The 15,289-nt window shown below is 41.5% G+C and overlaps 1 protein-coding gene across 3 annotated transcripts in view; it reads right to left on the reverse strand.

The window, feature by feature from the left end:
- Positions 1–7,668, reverse strand: part of RAB4A (RAB4A, member RAS oncogene family) — a 27,332-nt gene extending 19,664 nt beyond the window's left edge. For 2 of the 3 annotated variants that reach the window (XR_006171906.1, XM_042838398.1), the window contains exons 1-2: positions 7,539–7,668; positions 1,789–1,812 (exon numbers count right to left, since the gene is read on the reverse strand). Coding sequence is in view for 2 of the 3 variants with exons in the window: in XM_042838398.1 (XP_042694332.1) it covers positions 1,789–1,812; positions 7,539–7,569 (55 nt within the window). In the remaining variant the exon portion in view is untranslated. The remainder of the gene's footprint in view (positions 1–1,788; positions 1,813–7,538) is intronic. The other variant, XM_042838520.1, reaches the window with a different exon arrangement.
- Between the last annotated feature and the right edge of the window lie 7,621 nt (positions 7,669–15,289).

Below are 15,289 nucleotides of genomic sequence, written 5' to 3' on the forward strand. Positions count from 1 at the left end.
GGATTAAGCTTGCAATACAAACAAAAATAAAAACCTAGCATTAATTTCATTAACACTGTTCAAAGCTGTCAAATGCATTACAGTAAATACCAGTTCATGGGATGGCAGAATAAAAACAGGAATACACTCAGTCAAAGCACTGATTCATTACTTCATGAGAATTTTGTTTGAACCTCTGGCTTTGTAAGTTGAATTTAACATGCACAAAGAAGTCTGCCCAATCATTTTCCTTTATGAAGGAATCAGAGCATCACAGAATCTCAGAATGTCAAGGATAGGAAGGGACTTCAAAAGATCATCTAGTCCAATCACCCTGCTGTAGCAGGAACACCAAATAGAATGGTTTGGGTTGGAAGAGACATTTAAGATCACATAGTCCACAACCCCCTGCTGCAGGCAGGGACACCCCCCTCTAGACCAGGTTGCTCAAGATTCTACGATTCTATGAAAACTTAATTAAATAAGTGTATCTTATATTCTTATTCATGGTAAGCAGTTTCCCACTGTTGAAAATTCAACAGCAAAAGTGAGGGGTTATGAATCCAGGAATGTCCAACATCCTTTGTTTTCAGCTGTCCTTCAGATGTTATCTTTAAAATGAAGTATTATTTTTACATATCATCTTTACATGATTTTTTGTTTCAAACACTGTAACAGACTTTGGAATGGACTCTATTCTGAAAGAAGAGGTTGCCTTTTCTCACTCACAAACATTTACAGTCTCTAGACATTCTGTTCCAAACTCCTATCGTTCTTCCTGCCCGCACTCAGCCATTTGTGCTTTCTAGACAAAGAAAAGAGATTTTGGTTCAGGTTTTGAAATACTGCCTATTATCTCCTGTACAGAAGGACCCTTTACATCATTTCAATTGCAAAACACACTGAGGCTCAGAATATATCATCCTTCAGACTACCAAATCTCCACTGTTAGCATGAAATGCATGTAAGTCATAAATAACCCTTAAGCATTTGGTTAAGAAAAAAAATCCTCCGTGAAAGTTTCTCTTTTATGGACCAAACAGTGAGCTACTTTGTGCACCTTCCCATATATATTTAACCAATGTGGGTGTGTGTAATCTCACTGGTTTTATCACTTCCAAAGAGTTCCTCAAAAAGCAAAATGTTCTGAGACATCTGCAAGTAGAATACTGTTGTCTTGTCTCTGCAGCTTTTCCAAAAATAAATTTGAAACCCAGTTCAAACTGGTTCTCCTACATGTTTGGTAAATGCTGCTTGCCAGAATTTCTTGTCAAGAACAAGTGAAAAAAAGTAAACCAAATATACCTTTTTTTTTTCCCCCTCCCATGGACTAATACAATTTATCAGCTACCATCAAACTACAACAGGAGACACATCACATCAGCACTCTATTCCTACTCTAATTCCTCTGTCATTTTAGGCCCTGGTTGTTAAATGTGGTTGAATAAAGGCATATTTCACAATCCACGTCCAGCAGCACATTTAACAAGATGCTCCATTCTGTGCGGCCAGGCTGCCAGCCAGCAAGAAATTCTGAGACAACGGTGTCACTGTCAGGGACTGATAGGGAACAGACTGAGAACAGCAGTGTATTTTTCCTGAGGTGCTTTGATTTGAGGCGCTTCATATTTTGCTCTGAGGGCAAGAGTAATATTGGAGACTTCATATTAATTCCTTTACATTGATATCATAACAGCACTCTACAGGTAGACTCCTAACTCATTAAGATTCTACTGCACCAGGCAACTTTAAGTGGGAATCTCTTCTATGATAAATATTTGGATAGATGATTATTCATTATCTGCTTACCTGGTAGACAAAAAATGCTTCCATCTGCCAAAAAAAACAAACAAGTGTTCTAAGGTGAAACTTGAAACTGCAGTTTCATACAGTAACCACGTGAATTGTAAGGAAGTCTGTTTTAATCACTCATAGAATGGAAACAGCCAAAGCTTCTATAAAAATGAAAATCTTTTTGCGCGGGGGAAAGCAGCAACCTTTCAGAGCATGCAAACTTGTGGAGCAAGGAAATTAACACTCTGCAGTCACGTTCACAGTGTACTTCTATCACTTGAAATGACTTTACATAAATTGCTTGAAAGAGCACAAGGCTCTCAGTTCAGCTTACGTTAATAGTTGATCCAGAAGCATCAGACAACGTGTTTCAGGAAACATGGAGTACAGTGTACATTTAATCACCACGAAACAAGGACAGGAAAAGGCATGTGCCAATACCGAAAATCACAAATACCCATATTGATTGAGTTGACGTGCTGGGCTATGAATCTAGAAATGCTCTCAATGAAGAAATGTAGCAGATAAGAAGAGAGAGAATAGTTTTTCAGTTTACTATTCCAGAATGTATATCTTATGGTGTCATTTTGAAAGGTAACGACAAGCATTATTGGTAATGTTTTTTATAATGTCTTCATTGTTTGATTCAGAAGAAATATCTTCTCTTTCAACTGTAAGGGCACCTAAAAAAATTTAGCATGGCTCTGAAACTGGATGAGACAGACTGAAAGAACTCCTCTCCCAGAGGAGTTAACTCATTTCATAGTTTTGTTTTGTTTTTCTCCCCCTCCAATTGACAAAGAAGCTCTGAGCTCTAACATTCCAGTTAGCCACTAAGGCTGTCACCCTAGAGAAGTTTTTCTTATGAACTCCGTTGTTCCTCCTTTGTTGAGAAGCTGAAAAGGAACATCATTGCAATGTTAAAAATGCTTGCTATCATTCTGGCTACTATGAAGATCTGGATAAGTTAAAGTACTTTGCCTGTAAATAATGTCTTTATACAGAGAAAGGATTTAAAAAGAAAATTAAACATCATGCCAAAAAGAAAAAGGGCTGCAAGACATGCACTAGAAAAAGCATAAAGAGATTAAAGATAGCATATCTGGGCTGTTTAGGAAAATAAGACGTCATAAAGAATCAACTTACTGCCTTCGGTAAGCTACATGGGTCACCTGGTCCCACACTGGGTAGGGGTTACACGGAGCAAGGCAATGGGACAGATCCCTGTTCCCCAGCACAGGTGAAAAGCAATCAGTAACGCTGTGGCTCCACCCCAAAGAAGCACCAGCAGCTGAACTGCTGTGTGCAGGGGGAGGAAAGGGCTGAGGGGGGAGGAGAAGGGAGACAATCGTGGGCTTTGACTCAACTACCATGGCAGATCAAAACCAGATGGTTGGTGTGGAAACCACCCCAGGATGTCCAACCTCCTCCTTTGACCGAAATCGATTCCAGCAGAGGGAAAAAAATTGAACAAACCACTGCAGCTCAGTCTTCAAAATGTAGCATGAATTGTTTCCTGTATTCTTCTTAATACAGAAGGGGGGGGGGGAGGGGAGTGAGGGTAGGGTGGGGAAATCGACCAAATTATATCCTCTTTCATAGATCAGTCTTCTACCAAATCCTTGATAAAGAGTAGAACATACATTCATTAGTTTCCAAAGGATCAGCAGTATTTCATACATGTCATTAAAAACAAAAACAACTTTCCTGGTCAGGTATCTTTTATGTTGTAGAAGCCTGCGTAAGGGAGGAGTGCTCTGAAGCAATCCTACTGACAATATGCTGCCTCTAAATGAGAGAAAAGAAGGGCTATCTCTCTTTACTCCTTTCTCTAGCAATAGCAATTAAGATCAACAGTAGAACAGATAAACTTGGCTCAACTTGGCTCTTTATCTGAATAAAGACTGCTTAAAAGGAGGAAGCTCTGCTTCCTGATGAACAAAAAAGCCATGCCCTCTAGGCAATAAAAGAAACTATGAAATAAACTGAAGACCAAGGTGATAAATGAAAATACATTTGCTAAGTATATATGGGGAGCAGGAAAGGCAGGACTGGGAGAAAAGCATGAATCAAATTACCTAGACAAAATGAAACACATTTCAGTGGACAGGCAGCTTACGCATTCCAACAACAAATTCCAACAAGACTCATGATCAGACTGGCAGTAGCAGATATTCAAGGAAAAAAGAGAGGAAGTAGGAACTGAAGAGACTGAGTGAAATGTACTATTTTTCCAAAGATAATGCAGTCTTCTAGCCTTACACCATTTAAAACTAAAAGGTGGTTTTGCGTTTATCAGTTAAGGACAAGCCATTTTAAAAATCAATGTATATTTATCATAATGTGAAAATGGATGCATTTTACACTGGGAAGCAGGACAAACTCTGCACATGTCCTGTAGTAACTATCCATATACGCTACAGACACTGTATCACAAGAAACATGAGTTACTCACTGGAAAATTAAGAGATTTGTTTCCACTGTTACAAGCTGCATGCTTTAGATTATTATTATTATTATTATTATTATTATTATTTAAGATTGTATTGGATCATTCTATTGTAGTTGTACTACAGTAGAAATCCCAGCTTGTTCCAGTCTATATCTCAACTGAGTACTGTCAGACTTATGTTACCACTCCAAACCGAGCTGAAAACACAGACAGAATGGAAAACTACACACTGAAGGACAACATCCCAAACACCATTTCTATTAATTATTCAGTCTATCATAATATTGCTTCCCAGAGCAAACTGAGTCATCTCTCTCATGCTAACAACACAACAGAGAAGAGAGAGTACTATTTTGGTGAAACATTTGCAGTGAATAATCGGATGTTTGTATGGTGAAACTTGGACTTAGAAGACTTTTTTTTTTTTTTTTTCCAGTGAAATCAAGTAAATTTATAATAGTTGTGTGATGCAGCCATTACAATTTGAATAAACACTGTGTTCCGTATCAGTCCATTTCACTATCTGCTGTAGAAACTGGCACTCAAGTTCCACAGGTCTCCAGCCCTTGATGCTTCACCAGTAGCAAAAAGTTGCAGATAAAATTAAATTCACACTCATATCTCATCCAGTTACAACTTCTCATTCCCTATTTCTACAAGTATTACAATCACTGGGCAGCGGGTTCAAGGCTTGAAAACGTGGCAGTGTTTCCATCCACCTCCCACCCTGCTCAAGAACAAGATCAATGCTCAGAGATCATTCATACACATGAAGATACTCCAAGGAGCCTGGAAAACATCAAGCCCAAAGCCTTAGAAAAATATTAATCAAATACACAGTGAAATTCAACTCATTAAGAAAACTTTTTTTTTTTTTTTCTTAAATGCAACTGGCAATGGTAAGAGAAAGGAGAAGCACCCTTAATTGTGGGATTATAACTTCTACTGCAGATAACTTACAATATTGCTATTAAACAGCTCTGTAAGGATTTTCCAGAAAGAATGGAATTGAGCAAAGTACAGCTTTCAAACCCTGAGAGTAAAGCAAAATGATTGGTTATGGTAAAGCAGTTTCATTAAGCAGAAAAATATTTCTTAGAAAAAAAAAAAGAAAGAACCTCCATCCCTAGCATTAGGAATTCCCAAGTAATTCTAAGAAAGCTCAAAGGCTTGCCAAATATTTCCAATACCCAAATGTATCCTGAAAAGGAAGAGTTCGCCTAAGTAAGTTTATTCTAAATAGCTTTTGGAAAAATACAGTCTACAGTCTGAAAAATACAGAGCCAAAATATTATCATAATTAGAAGAATCTAAGTAAAAGTGCTATGTGTTGTTATTCTGCCGTTAACAAGAAAAAAAAAAAAAAGAAATACAACATTTACATGTAGCTAGCACTGACAGCTAGCAAACAGACTGCAATGTCTCATAATTTCAAATAGACAATTAATGCACAGTCCTCAAAATCACAGCAACTCAATCAAAACCATTACAAGTGATACCAACCCCTAGCTGAACTATGGAATATAACATTCAAAAGACTAAAAACTTTTAATGGCAATAATGGAGGCAATTCAACTTGTGTTGTTTTATGCAAATGCATTTCATCTTTCCGTCAATAAGGTCTATGCAACCATGAGTGAAATCACAAAGAGGGGAGATGGAGATAAATACCACACTGTTCCAGCAGAAGAGCTAAGGTCATCAAGTAAAACTGGCCATCAAGTAGAACTCAAAAAATGAGGAGAAGGCCTTTCACAGAACAGATCATTTCCATAGGGAGCTCCCTGTCAAAGGGTGCCACGAACACAAATTTGCATTCGAGAAAAGACTGGGTGAGTTCATTGAAGAAAATGCTGCTGAGGGTTTATCAAGAGAAACTATGGTTGGCTCTGGGAACTATTAATATTAAAATAGTAGGAGGTCGAGGAATCTTACATCCCATATGCTTGCCCTGCTCTCATCCTCTTTCCAGGGCACCAACAGGACACTGCAAAGTTAAGATACTGGTTACTCCTGCGGTCAGAGATAACATAACCATTGTTAACATCTACGTCATGCCATAAGGTGATTTATATTTTTCCATCTACTTTAAATCTTGATTTCTTAATAGCTTAATTGCGTACAAAAAGAATAAACATTGGAACTAGGAAGAAAAATACACCAAACAGAAAATGAATAAAAGGAATAACTCACAACAACTGCAGAACTTCAGCGTTAAGGCCATAGTTTCTAGAACACTGAACCAATTAGAAAGCATCAACAGTTAGAGTGGGCTTACAATTACTATTCTGCATCACTGAACCAATGCAAAAAATGTCTGAAGTGTACTTGTTTTAAAATGCAATCATCTATACGATGCTGCTGCAATAGCAAGCAGGCTAAAGAGTACAGCTAGAACACTTTCCACCTTCTCTGGTTGCAGATCCATCTGATTGCTTGGAAAACCACCAATTCCAATGCAAGCATAGCAGAAACGATGCCAGTTCTTGATCACGTGAAGTGAGACTACGAGAAGTTGGTCCAAACTCTTATCTAGATCTACAAGGCACGCCTCTAGTCCAGCTTCTGCCTACACGTTTCAAGCATGGAAAACAGAAGCAGGATCTCAATGCTTACACTTCAAGGGCTGCCTGATGTTCTTGCCTCATTTTGCCCAACAGTTTCTTATGCTTACTGTACACCAAAGCATTGACCACTGTGAAAAAACAGCCACTGGTGGAAACTGAAAGCAAACAGGCTTGCGCAGCAGAAGCCAACAGTTTTCATACCGATAAGAACTCCTGCTGGCAACACAGGCTGTCTCATAGACAGCAGAGGTTTGCACCTCACTGTACGGCACCTATGGAAGCTATTTATTTCCAGGACCGCGTTCTCCCAACAGTGAGACACACGTCGAAGTCAGAACTGCTGCTGAGGACGGAGGAGACGAAGGAACACACCCAGCACACCGCGTTCGAGGCTGTTCTCACCCACCCTAGTGCCCCGGCACAGAGGCTCTGCAGCCTCTACGCGTGAGAGCGCTGCCGTTCTGCAAGATGTCACCGGCCGCGCTACGCCAAGGGGCGGAAAGCCGAGGCGATCCAAGCGCGCTCAGCCGGCTGGAGCAAAGTTAGGGCAAAGAGGCATGCAGGCTACCGCTGCGGGCCAACGCCAGCCCTGCCCACCTACAGAGCCCTAGCTTTACCCCCAACCTCCTCCTCGGGGCCGCCGTTCCCCCGACAGGGGGCCGTGCTCCCTCCCTGCGCGGGGCCGCACCCGCTGCCCCCCGCTTCCCGTCACGGTCCGTTCGCACGGCCCCACCCCCAGCTCCTACCGTAGGTCTCGGACATGGCAGCCTGCGACATTTCGCGAGTAGCAAACCTCCCTCGCTCGTTCCGCTCCCGCACCGTGCCCGAGAAGCGAGCCGCCGGGCGGAAACTCGCAACCCCGCAGCACCGAACGCACACCCCTCACCGCCGCCCCACCTCACCTCGCCCCGCCCCGCCCCTGGCCCCGGCCGCTACGGCCGCCTCTGCGCATGCACGCCCCGCTCCCACACCCTCGGCGCGGCGCAGGCGCGCGCAGCTCGTTGTGTTCCGGCGAGAGGGGGCGCGCCTCTGCGGTGCGTCCTGTAGAGCTGCTGCTCGGGAAGCGTGTTCTCGTCGGGGCAGTGCGGGCTGGTGGAGAGGGCAATTCCCTTCCTCTCAAGTGTCTCGCAGCTCTCCTTGATCAAGGCGATGAGACCCCAAGCCGCGTTCCCTTGTGCCCCTCCATCCGCAGCCTTCCCTCCCATCCCCTTAAATCTTGTCCTTGGTATTCTAACTTCCCAATCCTGCTGCCTCTCTGTTGCCTCCTGGGCTGTAGAGAAACAGTACTGAGCCTTGAAACTTGACCTAGCAGTATGGAATTCCTGACACACATGTTGTGTGTGTTGGTTACACACACAACATGTGTTCAAAGGTAAGTGGCAACAGCAACAGAAAAAAAAGACAAAGCCAAACCGAGGCTTGGTTAACACAGAAGTAGATAGATTTTGCCTGATTCCTGAAACATATTGTGCTGTATCAGTAAGAGGACAAGCAGATCTAGCCATCTTGCACTGTACATACAGTACTCTAGGCTAAATGACAAATTAGTCTCGCGATATCAAAACAAGCTTACCTATATGGAAGTTATATTTGATAAATATCACTCTCCTCTGCCTCCAGTCACTCCCAATTAGCTAACATGCACATACTGATAAAATGCATCAGAAGTATGTAGCCTTCTGTAAATATCCTGTTAGTAATATTGAAGAAAAAGATGGGTGTTGGAAGAATGGAAAAGGAAAGATAGAGCTGCTAATGGAGTCACCGTTGCTGGAGTTGTCCAAGAAATGTGTAGATGTGGCACTGAGGGACATGGTTAGTGGGCATGGTGGGGATGGGTTGGTGGTTTGACTAAATAATCTTAGTGGCCTCTTCCAACCTTAACGATTCTATGACTGTGAAAAGTACTGGGTCTAACAGCATTTCTACTTTGAAGATGAAATTGAGAACAAAGTAAAATTCACAAATAATGAGTGCTTGCAGTAGGTTGGAGAATATATTGCTGGTATTTGAGGGATTTGATAATACAGGCTGCTGTATTTTAATGAAAATATTACTTCTGACTAACTGAAAAATAAATAGCTACAACTGACCTCACCGGTGTCCATCTGTAGTCTGAGAACAAAGAAAGCTGAAAGCCAAACATTTCATTTGTCTTCTGGCTCATGTAAAGACAGAGACATCATGTCTAATTGTGTCTGCAGATCAGACATTTAAACACTATCATTTGTTCCCCAAATTAGTTTCACCACAGTTATTGTTCCTGTAATTGGCTGTGGTAGTAAAATTGCTATCCAAAAGGCCATGTTGATGTTTCTTTAAAAATGATAATCTGATTTTTTAGAGTTTTTTACTAACCAGAGTACCAGAACATTAGTGTTTGATACCCTAGAAATAGAAGAGTACTGCAAGATCTCCTCAGATGCGAACTCAGGATGGAGGATTCTTCAAAAGCTTTTTCCTCCAAAGGAAACAACCTGACCTCTGGGACTCGGGAGATATGGAATTGGCTTTTAATGCCTTTCCCTATTGCAGGGAAACAAAATTCAGCCTGAAACGGAGCCATATTTTGGATTCACCTTCACAGAGTGCTCAGTCATCCGCCGTTCATCCTGTGAAGTGGGCCTGCAGGACCCTTTTGCCATGACTCCAAAGATATGCTTATATGTGGCACTTAAGGACATGGTTTAGTGAGCATGGTGGAGACAGATTAACAGCAGGACCTGATAATCTTAGATGTCTTTTCTTAATGGCTACAGGATTCTGTTAGATGTGGGAGCGATAGGACATGTCTTGGTTTAGTCTGAAGGTGGCACTACAAGGCCATTTGTGAAAGGCACTGCGGTAACGCTATACTTCATGTATGTTCGCTTGATCAGTTACGGTTGCATGGCATGCAGTCCCACCTGAGAGGTTAGTTAAAATCAGGAATCAAGTGTTGTCCTTGCATTCCTGCCATTTCTGTGACAGATATGGAAAGCAACCCAGTGTATGTAGAAGCTGCAGGCTTCAAATAGATTTGAAGTGGTCATGAATTTGGCTCCGACAAGCCAAGTGAAATATGGAGACAGGTGATGGATTCTGAGACACCTCAGAGATTTACATGTACTCGGTGTTACTGGCCAGCTGACTTCATCTGAAAACAACTGACATCATCTGAATACTGTCATCTTCAACTTCCACTGAAGCTGCCCTCGACCTATGAATGTGGTTGTCAATTAATGTCATTACAGTTATTCATGGAAATTTATGGGCTAAATGTTTCTAAAGTCTTGGGCTAGTTCCTCAGATGTTAGCCTGGAGTAGATGGAGGTGGTGAAGAAGGTGATGCTTCAGGTACTGTGACCGAGCTCCTTTTTTGCAATAAACTTTCCCAAATATGATTCCTGCAAGCTATACCACTGAATTGACAACTGGTAAAGGCCAGAGTCCAGCATGCTGTCTGCTAGTGACCTTCTATTCCTCTTCAACATGCTGTCTTCACCAGTGGTAGGGAGAAGGCAGCCACACTTCAGTTCAGTGAAACTCGGGATTCCTGAACAATTGCCAGGAGCTGGGATAAGCTCATTTTCAGATAAATCCATAGTATAGTGCAGAAGTACAAATTTGCTCTAATGTGGGATAGGGTACTGTTCCTTTTTATTTTGCAGAAGCTTATATAAAATGTTTAAAGCTTTTGTTAAGAGAAACATGTTAATGGATTTTAAAGTAGATCAATATACAGGCCACAGATTTTGAAAACACTGGTTTAATTTTTCAAGATCTATGTAAACAGAGTGATGAGGCCTAAATATTTATTTCAGGAGAAAATGAAGAGAACAGTAGTCTGGGTCTTTATAGAATTATATTGTAGAATTATTACACGTTTATGTTGTCTGAAACACAGTTTGTATGAAACTCGCTGTATTTTATGAAGTTAGCCTCATGGTGTCACTGATTAACTGCTCTGCTGGTGAAATACAGTGGCAATGGGATGTAGTAGGCTGCATTTGTTCACTTTTACTGTCATTATACTTGAAAAAGACAGTTTATTAACACGTTATTTTGAAAGACATGAGGCCACACAGGTATTCCTCGTCGTGAGCCCAAAGTGGTTCTCTGCTGTGGAGAACTCACATGCAGTAGAAACATTGCTCATTTGGGTCCCGCTTCTCGAGTGAATATCCTCAAACATGCAAAATACCAGTCTTGATTCAGTTCTACCACTCCAGATGCTTGGATGCATCATGCCACTGAGGCACAATTTGCACATGGATATCATCTGTCATCTGCATGGTTCACTTGGATGGCTCATCAGGTCTAGGTCAGTGTGAGCTGCACATTTGAGAAAGAATTTGCCATCATGCCCCATGTTTCAGACAACCAAGCAGTGGAGGCATGACCTCATGCTCCCAAGGCCCTGGTTCCCATACTGCTGAATCAAGGACCTGTCCAAAATGTACCACGATCCCTATGCCTGCTGCAGCTGTGCCGCTGATCCACAGCCCATGGAGGTGCTCCTATGTCCCCCCTTCGTATGTAGTGTAAGCACACACCAGTTATCTGGGCACCATCCATATCAGTGCAGAATTAGAGGCACTAAAGAGAATGCCTCAGCAAAGGTATCTTGACAAGCCATCTGTGGGCTTAGATCTCCTCTCCATTGGTTCTGCCACGGGGGGAGTGCGAGTCATGCTTGGAAAAACTAAATTTTGAGTACCTAAAGGCACATTTTATTGTGCTAAACTTCCTCTCTGAGCTGTTACATACCTTTAAACATGCAGTCTGCAGTGACTACCTTGTCTCTGAAAATAGCTTTCTTTCAATAATCCAAAAAATCTGTGAAGCTCCTGATTTATGTTAGTTCTGTTGTGTACACAGATGTGGCTGAGGGGACACAAACTGGTAGCACTGAGCTGTGCTCAATGAAAAATTTCCCTGACTGCCAAGAGTCTTCTGGTCATCAGGTGCTGCAGTTTTCATCTGCATTGTTGCTGCAATCAGTTGTAATTGCATTCAACTTTTTCCTAATATTGCTGTCCCTCTGAATGTGGTGGTATCATGTAGTCACAAGGCTGGGTAAGTGAAGGGGCCAAAGAAGGATACTCTGCATATCTGCTGTAGCAGTAAAAACATCACAGCAGTTAGAGGAGAAGAGAGCTGTGCATGAGGGAATGTCTTTAGAGCTAACATCTTGCTATGATTTTGCATGAGCCTGTAGATGTGATCTGTGCCAAGATGTTTTAAGAAGTCTGCAGTGCAGTGTTAAGTCTTCAGCCACTAATGATGTGCTACATTTTCCTGAAGCCACAGAATATTTATGTATTAAAAGCCTTAAGACTAGCATTTTTCAACTTGCGAAACATTTCGTGACAGAACATCTCTTGTAACTTATTACCTCTTATGAATAGTTGTTTTTTTTTCAAACCCTCAAAAAATCCAGAACATCTAAGGTCTAAGATAGGTTTTTGTAGATGATTTTTAAAATTTTTTTTATTTTTTAATTTTTTTTACTTTAACATGCATTCATCTTGCAGTTTTCTGAGACAGAGGTGTCTGAACTGCCTTACATGGATGCTCTACAAAGAAGGCTGGATGTCCTCTGTAGTTCATGGGCAGATCCAGCCAGCTGGTAAGCTGCTTGCAAGGACCTATCCTGATGATACATGGATTTAAGGTCATATGCCTTTTGCTAAGCAATGAAACTGTGCGTGCAGATTTTTGAAAACAAATATAAAGAAAAAAATATCTACAGTAATAAACGTAAGAATCAAGTCAATCATGTCTTTTTATTTTTACCTACAAACACAAATACAAACGTAGTCTTTTCACCTGACAGGCAATTGTTGAAGAGTGTCTGAAGGAAAAATCTGAGTCTAAATATAACAATATTTATGCAGCAAGTGAATGAATTTCAGTTCCCAAAATGCAATTCTATCTCTGGCCATGCACATCATTTTTCATGGCTGTCTTCTTGTCTGTTTCACCTTCATTTGTAAATAACCTTGGAGCTAATTTCACCTTGGAGCTATTCTCTTCCACAACATTTTTTTTTTTAAATAAAAAGTATGAAAATACTTGTGGTCTATGAAGAAGCTTCATTCCTTTTTTATTTTTTAAATTACAGCCAAATAAGAAAGTTCTACACCATCAAACTGACATGCTGATTGAAATGAACAGGCATGGCTTTTGAGTCTAGCTTTGGTTATTAGTGACAGCACATTGTTACTGATGGCTTATATAAAATACGCTTGATGATCTTATCTAGTTTCGTGGCCATTGCTGTCATACAAAACTCACACCAGTTGGAAGAGACGTTGAAGGCAAATGAGGCGGACATGCTTTACAGCAGACATTACTGGCTTCTTAAACTGGATCCCATAGGTAAAGCAGGGCCCTCACCCAGCCACCTCCAATTTCCCCTGCCTCACAACCAGATTTTCTCACAGATCTGCAGGCTCTTCTCCCATGCAGGGACCCAAGGAATTCATGGTGAAGACCACAAACCTATCCATACTCTGTTGTCCTTTTGTCCTGCCTATGGGACACAGGGCAGTGACGGACTGGTGTAGAGCACAGTGGTGAGGAGGCATCAGCACCATGATCTTTATGCACAGGAAACCTTTTTGGAGCACTCTGGTATTTTAAATGTCTCCAAAGCAGGCATAAATGAGGGAGTGGAGAATTAAATTCATAAATTTTCTGCAGTTGCATGCCAAACCAGGTACTCTGCCTTCATCTGCTTGGATGCAAGCACACGTGCCCATCTGTTAGGGTGGCACCATGCCCAGGCTGGCCTGGTCCCCCTCATGGATGCTGTTGCTGTGCCAGGTGTGATGTTTGGTGGCTGACCTCCATGACTTGGAAAGTGACCTCCTAACAGCATGGTGGCCTCCTCACACAGCTGGCACATATGTATATGAACATCATCTCTCTACTGACCACGCTTCAGCTGAAGCAAGAAGGAACAAGGGCTCAGGGGCATTTGCCAGATGCACAAGTCACCCTGCACAGACAGCTCTCACACCTCTTCTCCTTTTAAGGAGCGTGGAGCGTATGCCAGCAGAGCCCTTTGTCTGTTATGTCTAAGGTCATGCCAATGTCAGTCCTTTGCAATAAGAAGAAAATGAGCTTTTTAACAAGAGAAGAAAAGCCTGCTGAGCTCAAAGCACAAATGGAGCACTTATGCTGCTGAGTGGATGAGGTGTTGCCTCAGAATGTAATGTTCTTTTATACAAACAAAAGAGCAGACAAGGTTTTCTATGCTGGAAAGTAAAGCAAAAAAAAAAAAAAAAAGGAAAGAAAGAAAACAAGAAAACAAAACAACAACAAAAACAAAAACAAAATCACAAGAAAAGTGAAAAAAGAAATGGAACTGATTCTCTGGAGGAGCAACATGTAATTGTAGGTATTTGCAGGCTTTTGCTAATTAAGCCACGAAAGCCTTGTGTTTCCTCCCACATGGTCTAGATGGGCACAATCAATTAAAGCATCAGTGCAGTAGAAGCAGCTTAGGCTGGCTTCTTTCCGGAGAAGGGGTGAGAGCAATTCTCTGACACCACTTAGCTAATGGGGTGAAGCCCATACTCTGCTGAATCCAACAGTGCTCAAAGTTTTGGCTCAGGATTAAATTTTACACAACTGAGACATACAATCCCTCTCTAAATTCCAGAAATCAGATTTAGATCTACATAAGGTCCTTAAGCACGAAGCCAATGAAAACAACACAGGACTTAATGGGAATCCTATAAAAGTATAAATACAGTGGATTTACTTTCTGAAGCAGTAGCAAGAGTTAGTTGTGCAGAAACTACCATTAATACAGCTTGCCTAACTCTCTGTTAGAAGTGTAACACACCTTTTGCAACTGTTTAAGTGCCTTATACATTAATAGAATTCAAACTGAGATAAAAGAAATCAACACAACTGTTTTCACTCCCTCCTTCAGGGGTTCATGCAAGGTTGCTTTGGAAGATCTAGGTGGTTTCTGCTTCAAGTGTTCAAAGCCATAATATGCATCAGGCTCTGAAGGTACACAGAACAAGACCACTCTTGTTTCTCATGGGAGAAAACTCCACAGGATCCTGTATTCCCTATTCTTCTTTCAGCTTCTGCACTGTGTGCTTGTTTGCATACGCTTCCTCTGCACAATGGCTCTGAACATTTTTGCTAGTAGTAACAAAAATGTCACTAAGGTGCAGGCATATGATACCATGTACCTCCTTCTGAGATTGCAAAAGGAGATTTCTGGAGATATTCCTGCAGCCTGTTAATACTACACAGTAAAATGATGTTAGAAGTCTTTTAACAAGATTGAAGCTCTTGGGCCAGGGCTTCCAGTTGCAATCTTCTAGTGGGACAAGTCCTCACTGCATGCTCATGCTCCATACTGATAGGAGAAAGCCCTGGTCTCTATAAACAAAATAAGAGTATAGTATCACATTTGGGAGAAACTCTTCTTGCTGTGCTGGCAGCAATATTACACACTGATAAGCAGCCTTTCTTTGGAAGGAAATTT

This window comes from Centrocercus urophasianus, unplaced genomic scaffold (assembly GCF_019232065.1).
Source record: "Centrocercus urophasianus isolate 14NV4802_14NV808 unplaced genomic scaffold, USGS_Curo_1.0 seq_10, whole genome shotgun sequence".
Taxonomy (NCBI): Eukaryota; Metazoa; Chordata; class Aves; order Galliformes; family Phasianidae; genus Centrocercus; species Centrocercus urophasianus.